This window comes from Hypanus sabinus, chromosome 3 (assembly GCF_030144855.1).
Source record: "Hypanus sabinus isolate sHypSab1 chromosome 3, sHypSab1.hap1, whole genome shotgun sequence".
In the NCBI taxonomy this organism is placed as follows: domain Eukaryota; kingdom Metazoa; phylum Chordata; class Chondrichthyes; order Myliobatiformes; family Dasyatidae; genus Hypanus; species Hypanus sabinus.
This window is the reverse complement of record NC_082708.1, coordinates 65,474,470-65,492,601: the sequence shown is the minus strand read 5'-3', so window position 1 is coordinate 65,492,601 and position 18,132 is coordinate 65,474,470. Positions and strand designations below refer to the sequence as shown.

The 18,132-nt window shown below is 40.9% G+C and overlaps 1 protein-coding gene across 2 annotated transcripts in view; it reads right to left on the bottom strand.

The window, feature by feature from the left end:
• LOC132391407 (coiled-coil domain-containing protein 81-like) overlaps positions 1–18,132 on the bottom strand; it is a 90,101-nt gene that overhangs the window by 62,450 nt on the left and 9,519 nt on the right. The window contains exons 1-4 of one of the 2 annotated variants that reach the window (XM_059964580.1): positions 17,698–17,844; positions 17,430–17,491; positions 16,774–16,927; positions 9,025–9,281 (exon numbers count right to left, since the gene is read on the bottom strand). In XM_059964580.1, the coding sequence (XP_059820563.1) occupies positions 9,025–9,281; positions 16,774–16,927; positions 17,430–17,491; positions 17,698–17,776 (552 nt within the window). In that variant the 5' untranslated portion in view covers positions 17,777–17,844. Of the gene's footprint in view, positions 1–9,024; positions 9,282–16,773; positions 16,928–17,429; positions 17,492–17,697; positions 17,845–18,132 lie in introns of those variants that run through there. The other variant, XM_059964581.1, reaches the window with a different exon arrangement.

The window sequence follows — 18,132 nt, the reverse complement described above, 5'->3', positions numbered from 1 at the left end:
AACGGAGGAAATTCACATTAATAGGAGTAAACACTATTCTTTTTAAGTTCAAAAATGGAACAATGAAACATATTCCACTGACAAAACAAAATATGCATTCCTTACCAAACTTACATGAATAGAGCATTTCAATTACATGAATTTTTTCATTCTCAGTTCTATGGCAATTTCCAATAAACTCTGATTTTGATGATAGAAACAACCTTCAAATAATTACAATTTTGTTTCATGGAAAAAAATTGAAATAACTTCAAACTTGTTTACCAGGAGTCTTATCAATCATGGGGAAAAAGTCAGGCACAGACTGCTTAGAATTTTCAGACACTATTATGCTTCTTTTTGATCTGACTCAGTGCAAGGAAGAAACTTGCACAGCTGCAATTCTAACCAGACATTGTGTTCTGTGCTGGCAGTGCAAGTCTGATCACATGGATGGGAAAAGATAGATAGAGCATCAGGAACCCTCTTGATAGTTAAAGTAATCTGCTTTTCATTACTGCCTCATGAGCTTGAGTTCTTCACATTCCTTTCCATTTAAAGGTAGTCAGCAATTCTCAAAAGAATTGGTTGCAAATAATTGAGAAAACAAAAGATCTGGTGCAGATACTACAATGAAATGGAGTTCCATTCAATGAAATAAATTCCCAAATGAAATGGAGTAAATGAGGACCAAGGACATTGGAGAATGGTAAAGACTGTGTATGTGCCCATCTTTTTGGTAAGGTTTATTATGTAGTGTGTGGTGCCACGGACTGGGAATATTGCATCCATGATGATACTCAGCACTCAACAACCAGGGAAAATATTAGAAAAAGAACCAGAGGGGCGAATTTTTCCCACACAGAGGGTACTGGGTATATGCGGGCAGCTGCTAGAGGAGCTACAAATAATGTATGGTGCCACTAGTCAAGAAAGGGGGAAAAATGAATACAAGAGTCTAAAGAACAGTGAACCTAACATCTATTGAAGGGGTAATTTTAATATTAAGGTGGCAACATTAGAACATCTAGAAAATTTAGAAGACAAACAAGCATGATCAAAATGGTTTTATGAAAGCGAAATCTTATTTGATAAATCTGAGGATATAACAAACAGAGTTGATAAGCAAGAACCAGATATGTAGCACAAGCTATCTGTTAAGGTGCAACATAAAAGGTTACTTCACAAGGGTAAAAATGAACAGTGGTGTTGGATGGGTGTACATAAAAAGGGAATTAGCCAGTTAATAGAAAACAGCGAGTTCAGGTAAAAGAATCATTTTCACATTGCATTCTGTAAATCGTGGACACCACACGGATCAGCTGTGTGGCTTCAACTATTAGTTCTCTATATTGATGACCTGAAGGAACTAAGTGCAATGCAACCCTATCTTATGTTAATACCAAGATGGGTGAGTTAGCCAGTGGTGAGCAGGAACTAAAGAGCCTGCAAAGTAATACAAACAGGTTAAGTGAGCAAGCAGGAAATTGGTAAATGCTGTATAAAAAAAGGGTAATGTGCAATTATCTACTGTGAAAGGAAGAATGAAAAGCAAATAATTTAAATGGAATCAGACAACCGAAAGTTGTAGTGCTAAAGATTCAAGGGACTTGGGGCAATGGTGAGACCACACCTGGAATGCTATGTAGTTTAGTTGCCATATTTTAGAAAGATTGTGCTTGTATTAGAGGAATTACAGAGAAGGTTCACTAGAATCAGAATTAAAATCAGGTTTAATAGCACAGGCATGAAATATGTTGTCTTGCTGCAGCAGGTCATTGCAATAATAAAAATGTATTTAAAAAATAATAAGCAGTATATATGTGTTTAAAAAGATAAATTAAACAAGCAGTGGAAAATGACAGCAAAAAATTAGTGAGGTAGTGTTCATAGGTTCATTGTCCATTCAGAAATCTGACGGCAGAGGGGAAGAAGCTGTTCCTGAAATGTTATGCCTTCAGGCTCCTGTACCTCCTCGACGATAGCGATATGAAGAGGGCATGGCCTAGATGATAGGGGTCCTTAATGATGGATGCGTCTTTCTGAGGTATCGCCTTTTGAAAGTGTCCTTGATGATGGAGAGGCTAGTGCTCATTATGGATTAGCTGAGTTTACAACTTCCTGCAGAGTTTCCAATCCTATGCAGTGGCTCCTCCATACCAGATGATGATGCAACCAGTTACGATGCTCTCCACAGTACATCTATAAAAATTTGTGAGAGGCTTTAATGACATACCAAGTCTCCTCAGACTTCTTAAGAAATATAGCTCTTGTTGTGCTTTCTTCAGAATTGCATCAATATGTTGAGCCCAGGATAGATCTTCAGAGGTGTTGATACCCAGGAACTTGAAACTGCTCACCCTTTCCACTGCTGATGTCTCAGTAAGGACTAGTGGATGTTCCCCTGACTTCTCCTTCCTGAAGTTCACAACAATTCCTTGGTCTTACTGACATTAAGCGCAGGTTGTTACAACACCACTCAAACACCTGATCTATCTTGCTCCCGCTTGCTTCCTCGGCACCATCCAAAATTTTGCCAACAATCGCTGCGTCATCAGCAAATTTATAGATTACATTTGAGCTGTACCTAGCTCAAAGTGGGTATAAGGAGAGTACAGCAGTGGGCTAAGTTGCATGCTTAAGGTGCACAAGTGTTGATTGTCGGTGAGATGTTACTTACAATCCACACTGACTATAGTATCCCAGTTGGGAAGTCAAGGATCCAGTTGAAGAGTGAGGTACGGAGACCTAGGGTTTGGTGCTTGTTGATTAGAACTTTGTGTATGATTGTGTTGACTGCTAAGCTGTAATCAATAAACAACAGCCTGATGTAGGGATTGCTATTGTCCAGGTAATCCAATAAAATTGCAGTTGCTTTAGCTTATTGTGGCAATAGGCAAATCGTAGCAGTCCATGTCCTTGCTCAGGCAGGTGTTGATCCTAGCCATGACAAACCTTACAAAGTATTTCATCACAGTAGATGTGAGAGAAACTAGCTGATAGTCATTGAGGCAGCTCACCCTGTTCTTCTTAGGCACTGGTATGATTGCCTCCCTTTTTAAGCAGGTGGGAACCTCCAACTGCAGCAATGAGAGATTGAAGATATCTCTGAACACAGCTGCCAGTTAGTTGGCACAGTTCTTCAGTGCCCTATCAGGTACAGCATCAGGGCCTGACACCTTTCGATGGTTCACCCTCTTGAAAGATGTTCTGATGTCAGCCTCAAGACAGAGATCACAGGGTCAACAGATGCTGCAGGGATTCACACAGCTGTTGTTTTATTCTCCTTTTCAAAGTGCACATGAAAGCAGCTGAGTTCCACTGGGAGTGAAGCATTACAGCTATTCATGATGTAGTACATGGATGGGAGACATACAGAGAGCTATGGTTCAGGTGTAGGTCGATGGGACCAAGCAGAATAACAGTTCGGCACAGACCAGATGGGCCAAAGGGCCTGTAGTGTTCTATGACTCTATTGAAACATATATGCTTCTCAGGGGGATTGAAATGATGTAAGCTAACATCTCACTGAATTGCAACTCAAGCTCAAGGGACAACTGACCTAATATTGCTCCTATTCTTTGCTCTTCTGCATTTTTGTGGGACCTTGTAGCTCTGACATTGGGGCAGTTAGTCAAAGGAAGCTGCTGCAGTGACTGGACTGGGCATAGGAGAGAGAGAATAAGAGGAAGGATACAGCTGTATTAATAAGAAGTGTGGGAACTGTATTGGAGTGGCAGAAGTCATTCAGACTGTAAGCAAGGCAAGGCTATTTGACCTAAAACAGTGAGCTGAAAATAAATTGAGGATTTTTTTTGTTACTGACATGACACAATTCTAAATGTTCCAGAATGATTTTTTTTTAGGAAACCACACTAAAGCCAAATGATTATATTGGAAGCCCAAGTCCTTTTAATTGGGCTTCAGGACAAAAAACCACGTATTCAGTATTCTTAAAGCAACTACTACAGAAGTTAAAAAGGTAAAATTGCACAGCACTTAAACAAAAGGTTCAAGAAAAAGGAACAAAATCACAAGAGACTCTGCAGATGCTGGAAATCCAGTGCAACACACACAAAAAACTGGAGGAACTCAGTAGCTCAGGCAGCATCTAGGAAAATGATTGAACAGTTGAAATTTCAGGCCGAGACCCTTCTTCAGGACTAGGAGGAGGAAGATGCCAGAATCAAAAGGTGGGGGGAGGGGGAAGAGGACTAGCATTAAGGTGGTAGGTGAAGCCAAGTGATTGGGAAAGGTGAAGGGCTACAGAAGAAGTAATCTGATGGGAGAGTAGAGTGAATTACAGGAGAAAGGGAAGAAGGAGGGGCACTGGAGGAAGTGATAAGCAGGTGAAGAGAAGAGGTAAGAGGCCAGAGTAGGAAATAGAAGAGAGAAGGGGGAGGGGAAATAATTACAGTACTGGAAAGAGAAATTAATGTTCATGCTATCAGGTTGGAGGCTACCCAGGTGAAATGAGGTGTTGCTCCTCCACACTGGGAGTGGCCTTATCAAGGCAATAGAAGAGGGCAAGGACTGACATGTTAGAACGGGAATAGGGATAAGAATTAAAATAGCTGGCCACCAGGAAATTCCACTTTTGGTGGATGGAGCAGAGGTGCTTGACAAAGCGGTTCCCCAATTTACATTGGGACTCACCAATGTAGAGGACTCTGCATTAGGAGCACCAGATACAACAGACAAACCCAACTGATTTGCAGGTGAAGTACTGCCTCACCTGGAGGAACTGTTTGGGACCCTGAAAGTAAATAACATAGGAGGTGAATAGGCAGGTGTAGCATTTCTGTTGCTTGCAGGGATAAATGGAAGAGGGAATCACAGAGGGAGCAATCCCTGAGGAAATCAGAGAGATGGGAAGGGGGGTTAGGGTAAAAGTGTGCTTGGTGGTAGGATCCCATCGAAGATGGTGGTGTTGTGGAGAATGGTGTGTTGGAATCAGACTCATGGGGTTGTAGATGAAGCTAAGTGGAAGTATATTGCTTTAAGACAGTGGGGAGAAGGGGTGAGTGTGTACGTTCAGAAAATGGAGGAGATACAAGTGAGGGCAGCATCAATGGTGAAGGAATGGAAACCCTGTACTTTGAAGGAGGACATTTCCGATGTCCTGGAAAGGAAAAACTTGTCCTGGAACAGTTGCAGTGGAGATAAAGAAACTAAGAGAAAGGAATAGCATTTTTTACAAGAGACAGGGTGGGAAGAGTATAGTTAAGATAGCCACAGGAATCAGTAAGTTTATAAATGATGTCGATAGGCAGTTTGTCTTCATAGATGGAAACAGGGAGATTAAGAAAGGGAAGAGAGATATCAGAAATGGATCAAGTGAATTTAAGGGCAGGGTAGAAGTTGAAAGCAAAGTTGATGAAATTGAGAAGCTCAGCATGGGTGCATGCAGCAGCACCAATACAGGAAGAGTAGGGGGGTAATACCAGGGAAGGCTTGGAACATGGACTACTTAGCAAAAAGGCAGGCACAGCTGGGGTCCATGCAAGTTCCTTGACTACCCCTCGAGTTTGGAGAAAGTGGGAGAAGGCAAAGGAGAAATGTTGAGGGCGAGGACTGGGCTCTCAGATGAAGAGTGGTGGTGGTGCAGGGGAATGTTTTGGGTTTTTTTTTTTGAGAGGATCTAAGGCCTTGATGGGGAATAGAAGCATATAGGGACTAGACATCCATGGTGAAACTGAGGCAGTCAGGGCCAGGGAAATTAAATGTTGTTGAGGAGATAGAGACCATACTAAGTGTCATTGATGGAGCTGGGAAGGGACTGAACCAAGGGAGATAGAGTTCAGGTATGCAGAAAAAAAATCACAATTTTATTCACACAACCCTCACACATTCACATATCTCACTTCACTGCAAAAGGCTGGATATGCTCTCCTCTTTGAAATAATTCAGAAGTTTGATGCCCAAACTTATGAAATTGTTGAATTATAATTCTGGTACAAGAAAGCAAAGTACTTGGAACAATTGTTAGTGGTCGGAAAGAGTTATTAAAGGATTGTAATTAGTGAATTTGCAGAGACAGCTTGTCCATGGACTGCCCAATAATCAGATTCAATCAACTACTGAGCATGCAGGACCTTACAACCAAGTTTATAAAATTGTTGTGATCGTATAATTGTCCACCAAATATGTAAATGTTTCCTCTGCCTCCAAATCTGAACGTGATAACAGCTTACAATAAGGCGGCACTGTGAAAATCCTTACTTCCAGAGCAACCTCAGTACTACATTTTTCATGCTCATTTAAGGAAGCGGTGTTTTGCATCTCAGAGAAACAGACAGCGTGGCAACATGTTGCTCAATAAACAAACTGACAAGTAAATAGTGCCATAATAAAGGTACACAGTGAAAAACCTCATGAATCAAAAGTACATAGAGTGCAGTTAACTTCATTTTTCTTGTTAGCATCAAGGATAATCAACAAGCTTTGTGGGTTCTGAGGTAGCCAATGAAGTCAATATGGGAACCACAGAGCCCAATAGAGCAGAAAGGTGAGAACTTTGAGAGGTAGTTTGCTCCTTCCAGCACTTGTTTGGGAGCTCTATGTAATCCTGGATCGTGATTATTCCCCAATCCTTGTTCTCCACTTTGTACAGGGAAGAGATTCCCAGGAGTCATTATGTTTGCTGCATTGAGCATATCCTTAAAATTGGTCCTCTATTTACTTGGACATCTTTTCCCATGACAGAATTTGGAATACAGTATCCATTTCAGAAGGGTGCTGTCAAGCATTTAAATGTAATAGTCTACCCAACATAGCTGATATAGTGTAATTACAGCCTCAATAATACAGATGGTAACCCAAGAAAGCACACTTGATTGCTGGCTTGCTTATCTTTCCAGTGAATTCAGATTTGTGGAGCATGTATTGATGGTACTTTTATTCCAGTGTCTTGTGATACCTGCAGCAAGTAATCTGGAGGCCAGAAGCATAAAGGAAGACAAAAATCACAGCTGCCCAGTAAGTAATGAGTTGGTTTGAGGGCTTGGTCTTCAGTCAGTCACATTTGCCTATGCTTTCCATGAATTTTTATTGTTAGAAGTCAGTATGATGCAGCATGGACAGGTTAGTGGAAGACTTCTGTCTTACAGATGTTTACCATAAGACATAATCTCTCATATATTTCAAGGAAAACATCAACAATGGCTTGAAACTCGACTTCTAATCAAGTGCAAGTATTATTGCTATAGATGTTTAAGTAATCTTGTTTCTAGTGTGTCATTGCAGAGATGGAACAGTTTAAAAATGAAGATAAGCTTTACACCCTACCTATCTCACTGCCTCAGCAAAACACCCAGCCCATACATTCTCTCTGCTTTCCTCTCCCATTGATAGAAAATACTAAAGCCTGAAAGCATATACCACTAAGTTCAAAGACAGCTTATAGCCCATTGTTATGACTATTGAATGGTTCCCTAGTATGGTAAAATGGGAAACAAGATTGAACTTCTATATGCAGCTATGGCATACCTAGCTGATCTGTATGACAAAATGAACATATGAAGCTGCAGGGTGGGAATTTCAAATTAATCCAAGCAAAAACAGCAGTGTCCACTTTTATCAAAAAATTGAAAATAAGAACACAAGAACCTACCAGGAGTAGGCCATCTGGCCTGTCGAGCCAGCTCCGCCATTCAATAAGATCATGGCTGATCCGACCACTGACTCATCTTCACCTACCTGCCTTTTCCCATAACCCTTAATTCCTCCACTATGCAAAAATCTATCCAACCTTGTCTTAAATATATTTACTGAGGTATCCTCCACTGCTTCATTGGGCAGAGAGTTCCACAGATTCACCACTACATTAGCAAAACATTTGGAGAAGAATGCTTTCACAGTTTTCCTATATGGAAAGTACAGCATTCTCTTTCTCAGATGGTAATTTGCAAGAATACTCCTTACACCTGTGGTCATTCAAGAAGGATTTTCAGAATGAATTCACGAATTTGAACGATCTGGAAAATCTGGACTGGGTAATTAACCTATTTCTTTGTAAGGTGGAAGAGCAGGAAGAGAGCTTACAAGAAGAAATTATCAAAATTCAAAATGATGAAGAAGCAAAAATGCTTTTCAAAAATGTTGGCTTTTGTGGTAGGTGGCTACACTGCCATATGAAGTTTCCTGGTCTTTGTAGATAAACCAAAATGCTCTTCATTGTATTTCCATCCTACCTTATTGAAGGAGGCTTCAGTGCAGCAAACCACATACTCACAAAAAAACAGAAACCACTAGGACATTGTTATGCATGCGGACTTAAGGCATTTGCTGTCACAACTTGAACCAGATATTTCAACTCTTGCTACAAACCAAACTCAAGGATCACATTGATATCGAAGTTGCTGTACAGCACACAGGTACTGTGTAAGCTAGGTTTAGACAAAAATTTAAAAGAGAATCTTTTTTTTTCTTTTTAGCATATGGTAGACATGATTTTACACCAAGGGGGCACCAGAAAGTATATTGTGCCTTAGTATGAAAATATTTTAGGGGGATGTTGGGCTAAAAGAAGTTTGGGAAACACTGCTCTAGACAAGCAGTATACAAGCTTTTCACTCTACCTCAGTACAAGTGGTAATAATAAAACAATTTCATTTCCAGATTCCAAGGAAATAAAGTACTCTATCAATTGGAATTTGCCTTGTGGAAAGGAAGATAGTTTTGAATAGTGGAGTTCACTCACTGCAGTCCTAGAACATCCCTGCAGAAACGTTCAGGGCAGAGTTCTAGATACAATCATCTTCAGCTGCCTCAATAAACTTCCTTCCATTCAAGATCAGATTGGACACTGAGCATATGCGTAAACAGCCAATTCAATGACCGGCTAGAAATTTAACTTTAAATTTGAGTCATACATCAGTGATAAAAATAAATCTGTTAACCACTTGATCAGCATTATAGCTTTAAGATTCTCTCATTATATATTCAATTTGATTTTTATTCTTCACTACTGAGAAACTATTTGTTCAAACAATCGATTGTTTTTTTAAATTCTATTTTGCTTTTCAAAATATTTATTTGACTTACATTTGAAAGGGCGTTCACTAAATTTCCACTTCCATCCATTGCATTTAGAAATTCTCTATAAAACTTCATTTTGACTTTGTTATTTCGTATAGTTAGCACACCAATGTCTTTGAATGTGAAATTAACATCACGGTTAAAGGCAATATAACGATTCATGATCAGCAAAGTCTCTTTGACACATCCTTCAACTGTATCTCGATCATAAGGACTCTCCAGAGCAAGGAATGTAAAATTGAGTTCAACAATGGGTATATCATCTAGAGAAAAACAAATAACAAAACATCATTTCTGACAGCCTTTTGCCTCCGCTCACAATTTTACCAGGTCAAAGAAAATCAAAGTTCTCAAGGGATGGCCTAAAACTGTAACACATAGTTACTAGAGTACCAGGAGCGATTGATATGTTTGTGGCCTAAGGTAGAATGAATCAATTTTAGAAAACCTAGCGCATTTATTTTTCAACATAGTCCCCTCCTACACTTACACACTTAGTCCAGCGGTTGTGGAGCATATGGATATTGGACCTCCAGGAAGTGTCTACAGCAGGGGTGATTGATAAGTTTGTGGCCTCAGGTAGAAGATGTTATACAGCTCTCTTTACATGCACATGCAGTTCAACTCTTTGAGTGATTATGCAGAAAATTTGAAGTTAATAACTCATTGGGGTGATTGATAAGTTCATGGCCTAAGGTAGATGAGTTATTAACTTCAAACTTTCTGAATAATCAATCAAAGAGTTGACTTTCATGTGCATCTAATAAGAACTGTACAACTCATCTCCTTCTACCTTAGGCCACAAACTTATCAATCACCCATCTGTGGACACTTCCTGGAGGTCCAAGATCCGTATGCTCCACAACCACTGGACTAAGTGTGTAAATGTAGAAGGGGACTATGTTGAAAAATAAATGTGCTAGGTTTTCTAAAATTGACTCCTTCTATCTTAGGCCATGAACATATCAATCACCTCTCGTATTTGCAGTGGAGATATTCCACCACGTCTGAGTGGTTTTCTAGCCTTTCTTGTTACTTAGTAACATCTTTAGAATTTGCATCTGCGTACGTGCTGAATGACTTGACTTAACTGGACTTCATCATGTCCAACAATCATAGTCTCTATTGTTGTGGGTCTCGCTGAAAGCATCATGAGTCATGGCTGAAAGAAGATCACACTTGGGAGCTTAACATCCAAGGAACCACATTACATTGAAAGGACCAGCAGATAGGCAGAGGGAGTAGGGTGGCTCTGTTAGTTAAAACTGAAATCAAATCCCAAGGAGGAGCTGTCATAGAATCAGAAGATGTAGAATCCTTTGTAGATACCTGCAAGATTAAAGAGAACTTAATGTGGGTTATAAATAGGCCTCCAAACAGAAGTCAGGATGTGGGAAACAAGTTACAACAAGAGATATAAAAGGGCAATGTTACAATAGTCATGAATGATTTCACTGTACAGGTAGATTGGGAAAATCAAATTAATGCTGGATAGCAAGAGAGGGAATTTGTAGAAAGCCTACAGGATAGCTTTTTAGAGTAGCTTGTGGTTGAGCCCACTAGGGGAAAGGCAATTCTAGATTTTGTGCTGTGTAATGAAGCAGATTTGATTAAGGAGCATAAGGTAAAGGAATCTTTAAAAGGTAGTGATCATAATACTATAGAATTCACCCTAGAGTTTGAAAAGGACAAGCTAAAATCGAATGTATCAGTGGAGGAAAGGGAATTACAGAGACATGAGAGAGGAGCTGCCCAAAGTTGATTGGAAAGGGACACTAGTGGGGATGACAGCAGAAGAGCAATGGCTGGAGTTTCCGTGGGCAAACGGAAGGTGCAGGATAACATCAAGTTACAACAAGAGATATAAAAGGGCAATGTTATCAAAGATAAAATAGTATTCTAAAGTGAGGATGAGGCAACCACCATGGACGAGGAAAGTCAAAGACAGCATAAAAGGAAAATAAAGGGCATATGATGTAACAAAAATTAATGGAAAATTAGAGGATTAGGAAGATTTTAAAAACCAACAGAAGGAAACTAAAGCAGCAATGAGAAAAAAGATGAAATATAACAGTAAGGAAGCCAATAATATAAAATTACCAAAAGTTTTTTTCAGATAAATAAAGAGTAAAACAGAGATGAGAGTAGATGTTGGTCCACTGGAAAATGCACTGGAAAGACAGTGATACAGAACAAAGAAATGGTGGACAAACTTAAGTATTTTGCATCGGTCTTCACTGTGGAAGATACTAGCAGTATACCAGAGAATCAACAGTCTCAGGAGCAAAATTGAGTGTAGTTGGAACCTTCTAATGAGAAGGTGCCTGAGAGGTTGAAAGGTCTAAAGATAGATAAGATACATGGGCCAGATGAACTGCATCCCTGGGTTCTGAAGGAGACAGCTGAAGGGATTGTGGAGGCATTAGTAGCGATCTTTCAATAAACACTAGACTCTGTAAACCTTCTCGAAGACTGGAAAATTCCAAATGCTGTTCCACTCTTAAAGGATAGAGAGGCAAAAGGCAGGAAATTATAAGCCAGTTAGCCTCACTTCAGTGGTTGGGAAGATGTTGGAGTCTATTGTTAAAGATGAAATTTTGGGGTACTTGGAGGCACATGATAAAAATAGGTTGAAGTCAGCATGATTTCTTGAAGGGGAAAACTTGCCTAACAAACCTGTTGGAATCCTTTGAGGAAGTAACAGGCAGGATAGACAAAGGAGAATCAGTGGATGTTGTTTACTTGGATTTTCAAAAGGCCTTTGACAAGGTGCCACATGTGGGGCTGCTGAACAAAATTAGAGCCCATGTTATTACAGGAAAGATAGCATGGATAGGTGATTGGCTGACTGGCAGGAGGCAAAGAGTGGGAGTAAAGGGGCCTTTGCTGGGTAGCTGCCAAAGACTAGTGGTGTTCCACAGGGATCAGTTCTTATCAGGTTATGTCAATGATCTGGATGATGGAATTGATGGCTTTATGGCCAGATTTGCAGATGATACAAAGATAGGTCAAGAGGCAGGTAGTACTGAGGAAACAGGGAATCTGCATTACGACTTAGATAGATTAGGAGAACAGACAAAGTGGCAAATCAAATACATGTTGGGAAGTGTATGGTCATGCACTTTGGTAGAAGGAATGCAGTGTAGACTATTCTCTAAATAGGGAGAAAATTCAGAAATTAGAGATGCCTAGAGTCTTGGGAGTCCTCATGCAGGATTTCCTAGTGTTAACTTGCAGGCTGAGTCAGTGGTAAGGAAGGTAAGTGCAATGTTAGGATTCATTTTGAGAGGATTAGAATATAAAAGCAAGAATGCATTGCTCAAGCATTGTAAAGCATTAGTCAGGCCACACTTGGGAGTATTGTGAGCAGCTCTGGGCCCCTTATCTAAGAAAGGATGTGCTGGCATTGGAGAGTGCCCAAAAGAGGTTCACGACAATGATTCTGGGAATAACATTTGGGGAGCATTTGATAGCTTTGGGCCTATACTCACTGGAGTTTAGAAGAACAAGGGGGCATCTCATTTAAACCTATAGAATATTGAAAGGTCTAGATAAAGTGGATGTGGAGAGCTTGTTCCCTATAGTGGGAGGAGTCTAGGACCAGAGGGCCTGCCTCAGATTAGAAAGGCATCCTTTTAGAACGGAGATAAAGAGTAATTTACTTAGCCAGAGGTCAAGTATTAGGTTGATAGGTTCCAGACTAGTACGAGTGTTAAAAGTTATGGGGAGAAGGCAGAAAAATGGGGTTGAGAAATAATAAATCATGCTTGATGGACTGGTGGAGTAGACTCAATAGGCCAAATGGCCTACTTTTGCTCCATGTCTTATGGTCTTATACTGTTGAGAACTGCAATTCAAAAATGGTCCTTATGGTGAGGTACAGCAAAAGTAAGGGAAGGAAGGCTTCATGTTACAAAGGAAACTTCATGTTACAGAGAAAAGTAACTATCAAATATAACATAAAAACTGTTGCTCCCTTTCACAATTTGTTTTTAAAAAAATCAGGAATCTACTTAAGATAAAATCCAAATATTTTTGATTTTCAAAAAATGTATACAGTACATACTTTTTTCATAGTTAAATTAGAATTCCTTTCAAATTTTGAACACAGAAAACATAATTGATACCATTACTGTATGAAAATACCCTACAGATGCAGCCAGCATGAAATGGGAAGCTAAAGGGAAACCAAAGTTATAGCATGCATGTCTCTTATGTTAAGTTTATATTGCCATTCTAATAAAACATGTTACTACTGAAGTAAAATTCCTCTTTCATTCTGAAATGATAATAAAACACATTATACTCGACAAAGAAAGCACAGCTCCAAATCAGGTTTTTTGATGCAACTAGTCCATGCTAACATTCAATCATCAAGCAAACCTTTACTCACCAATCTTCTAACTCAATCAACATAATGCTCTATTCTATTCTCTTTTATTTCCGTCAATAACTTTCCTACAGTATTTCCCTCAATTGCTTTTTATAGCTGTGATTTCCAGATTCTCTGTGCAAAGATTTTCTTGATTTGTCTTCCAGTTTTATAAATATCAGATTTATGGCTTCTACCTTTAGCCTAATGTGCCTAATAATTCCTTATTCACAAAATCAGGATCATAAAGTATAAACTACTTCATAGTTTTTAAAATGTAGTCTCTGATACATAGAATTGACGACAAGGAAAATTCTATCCTATAGCGGCCTGATTCAAGGGGTATCACCCCCTCTGAATGTACTGCCCTCTCTCCAACCCAATCCCAACCCTACCATCAAATCCACGGTGTGGGGGGGGGGGGGTGCTAGTTTAGTGTGACAGACTGACCTCTACCTTGCTGAAGCCAGGTAGTAACACTCAGATACCTCTTCTTACCTACTCTTTGAAGAGGACCTCACTGCAGACCATCAGAAATCTGTTTCCAAAACCATCACTGACCTCATCAACTCTGGAGAACTCCCATCCACTGCCACCAAACTCGGCTCCCTTACCGGGCACTGCTCGTTTCTAACTCCAACCCAAGATCCACAAACTTAACTGTCTGGGTAGGCCCATTGTTTCTGTCTACTCTGACCGTCTGAACTCACGTCCTCATACCTTGACTCCATTGCTGTCCCCCTTGGTCAGTCCATTCCCACCTATATTCGTGATACTTCTCATGCCATGCTCTCAATTTCCTCGTTAACTTTTCATTTCCTAGCCCCAAAAGCCTCATTTTCACCATGGATGCCCAGTCTATTCTCCATGAAGGCCTCAGGTCTTTCTCAGTGAAAAAACCAACCAGTCCCCCTCCACCACCACCCTATTCCATCTGAGAAACTGGCCGCACTTTCAAAATCACTCCTTTGGCTCCTCCCACTTTCTCCAAACTCAAGGGGTAGTCAAGGCACCTACATGGACCCAAGCTATGCCAGATATTTTGTTGGCTAGGTAGAACAGTCCATGTTCCAATCCTTCCCTGGTAATGTTTCCGTTCTTCCCAAGACTGCATTGCTGATGACTGCTTTGGTGCTACATCAAGCACCCATTCTGCTCTTAAGTTCATTTGGCCCATTTCCGACACTTCACTCCCCTTTCATGATATCTGTCTCCATCTCTGGAGACAAACTGCCGACCCACATCTTTTATAAACCTATCAATTCCCACAGATATCTTAACTATAGTGTACTTCTTCCCACCCTGCCTCTTGTAAAATTGCTATTCCATTTTCTTAGTTTCTTCATCTCCTTAACATCTATTCCCAGGATAAGGTTTCCCTTTCCAGGACATCAGAGATGTCTTCCTTCTTCAAAGAGCAGGTTTTCCTTTTCTCCACTATTGATGCTGCATGCATCTCCTCCATTTCCCGGTCACCCGTGCTCATCCCATCTTCTGGCCTTCTCAACAATAACAAGAGTTTTCTTGTCCTTACCTTCCACCCCCGGTTCCTTACGGTTGTTATAGCTGGGGGTGGTGAGGAATAGGGACAAGCTCCCACTACCCATTAAATGCTCCCTTTGACATGCGCCTCAGCTAGTCTCTGACAACCAAGTACAGCCTCCCCATCTTCACGTGTGCCTCAGCTACTAAGCCCGGCGGAACCGTTTCTACTAACAGGAGAAAGGGCAAAGGCGGATTAATGGCGTCTTAAAACCGGTCGCTTCGGACAGAAAGGGCTCGTCAGCCGCGGTTGGTAGCTCATCTAAGAGAAGGAAAACTCTGATCTCAAACCTCCGCATCCTTGCGGCTTCATGGGGAAGGCTTTGGGAGTAAACCCCCAAGGGAAAAATCCGGAGCTGGAGACCTAAGGCAGTCTTGAGTTCAGCGCTGACTGACAACTCCTGTGATGCTGCTGGTACCAAACTCAGTCTCTGCCGTTCCTTGCAACACACACAAAATGCTGGAGTAACTCAGCAGGCTAGGCAGCACTTAAGGGAAAAAAATACAGTCAACGTTTCAGGCCGAGACCCTTCAGCTGTTCCTTTGTGTTCATCGGATGCGTGGAGAGGGGGGAACTTGCAATATTAGCAGCAGCTTGCTCGACATATCTAGACAGCTAGGACCATGGTTGACCCTGATAGACGGAGGCCCGACTCACCTACCACCCCATGAGCCTCAGCATCCAAAATATTCACCCTAAATTCCCCTTTCTCCAAAGGAATCCTACCACCAGACACATATTTACCTCCTCCGACCACCTTCCCCCCCCCCCCCCCACCCACTCTCCATTTTCCGCAGGGATCGCCCTCTGCATGATTCATGCGTCCCTCCCGGCACTTAAAATGCCACACTTGCGCATTCACCTCCTCCCTTATCTCCGTTCAGAGCCCCAGAACTTCCAGGTGAGGCAATACTTAACTACAAGGTTTGCTAGTGTAACCAGTGCTCCCGATGCCGCCTCCTCTACATAGGTGAGACCCGTCGTAAATTGGGGGACCCTTTCGTCGAGCATCTCTGCTCCATCTGCCAAAAGTGGTAATTCCCGGTGGCCTAACATTGCCATTTTCGTTCCGACATGTCGGTCCACGACCTCCTCTTGTGTCACGATGAGGCCACCCACCCTCAAGGTGGAGGAACAACACTTTATATTCCGTCTAGGTAGCCTCCAACCTGATGGCAGGAATATCGATTTCTCCTTCCGGTTAAAAAAAAAGACTCCGCTTCCTCTTCTTCCATTTCCAACTCTGGTCTCTTTCCTCTTCTAACCTGCCTATCGCTTCCAGCTCCTCCTTCCCTTTCTCCACTCCTCGCTCCTATCACATTCCTTCCACTCCAGCCCTTTACTGTTCCCACCCATCTGGCTTCATCTAACATCTTCTAGGTGACCTCCCCCTCTCCCCACCTTTTTTTTCGGGCGCCTTCCACTTTCCTTTCCACTCCTGAAGGGTTTCGGTCCGAACGTCGACTGTGGTTGATGCCTCTTCCAGCATTTAGTGAGTGTTTTTATGCGAAGGGCGGCTTGTTTGAAACATCCAAGTCCTTTCCAAATACTTTATGCTACTCACCACAGCAAATTAATATTGGTGTATTATCATGTGTTGATATACTATATGAATTTTGGTCGAATTTAATCTTTTTTGAATGAGAACTAATTTAATAATAAATCAAGAGGACGTGATCTTTCTACTTTTGTTCAACTGACGAATGCCTTGCTAAACCTTTTAAAATTTCTTCATCGTATGCAATTAATTACAGCTAACTCGTAATTTTATGTCTATTATATATATATATATATTACTTGTAATATATTTGATTATTGATGTCGTTAGATGACTTATTACCAGATACGTGCTGTTTTGCGCGCGATAATCCATGGTTCTGCAGGAGTTTTTCAGACATCACAAATACTGGCCTCTGAATTAATATGAATCTATGTCCAACATCCAGTCTTTGCTGTGAGAAAGTAAAAGTCCCCAGTCCCGAAATACGTACTCCCTGAAATACAAGATTTCGCAAAAAAGAACATTTACGCACCATATTATCATTAATCGTTAACATAATACAGTACTTCAAATTGTAAATATTAGTCCTTTGCTGATATTTTGTTGATTTTGAATGTTACCCCACTTATTCATGTCTCGTCGTTCATACTCGCAAAATTTAACGTCCAAGTGTACAATTCATATGCTAGAGGAAATACTAATTTAAGTATTAAATGCTAATCAACATACACAAAATGCTGCAGGAACTCAGTTCAGGCAGCATCCGTGGGAATAAACAGTCGATGTTTCGGGCCGAGTTGTTTTGGATTTCCAGCATCTGAAGAATTTCTTTTGTTTATTAAATATTAATATTTCCTTATTCATTCGTATTCAGCAAAATCTAGAATTATCTCATTTCAGAAATGCAATTGCGCTGTCGAGTTTATATCACCTTTTATTCAGAACTTTACTTATCGACAACGGTGAGCAACTTCCGAGACACAGTTAACTCTTACCTTCTGTAGGGACATGTGGCGATCCACAAAAGCAGAAACATTTGCCCATATGTTCACAATATCTGATGAGAAAACAAACTGAAGTTAAGTAACTCGCAAAACAAATAAAGCTGAAGCGTTTAGCTTTGGACCCATAAAATCACTACCTCACGCGCTGCGATTGAGAAAAAAAAAGAATTTGCCAGTGAGAAAAAAAAAATTGTCTCAGACCTAAACTATTAGTATCAGAATAATCAGTTCAATAAAAAATTCTTGAACAAATCTTTACCGTCAGCCGAAAGGTTGGAGAGAGTTAGGAAGAAACTTCTACCAATCTCTAAGATCGCACACTGTATGGTCTCAAGCATTGCCTAAAGTTTTGCGCTTTCCTGAGCTTCTGGCTCGAAGATCCTTTCTCTCCGCGCTGCTTCCGACATCAACCAGCCGGCAGCGCCGTTGCTAAGACGCGACAGGCAACCTATCACCCCAACTCGGTTACCTAGTGTGACGTCGCTGACGACACGTGCTCTCATGAAGCCAAGTGGCGAAACTATCGAAGTGGACAGGCACTTGGCATTGAAAATCCCGGATCCTCTACGCTGTCCGGGATCTCCAGAACAGAATAGAGAATCACTAGGTTGCTGTCCGTTAAACCGCTAACTAGCAATTGCCTTTTACAGGCAAATAATTCTCTTATACATATTTTAGTCTCAGCAGTTTTGCT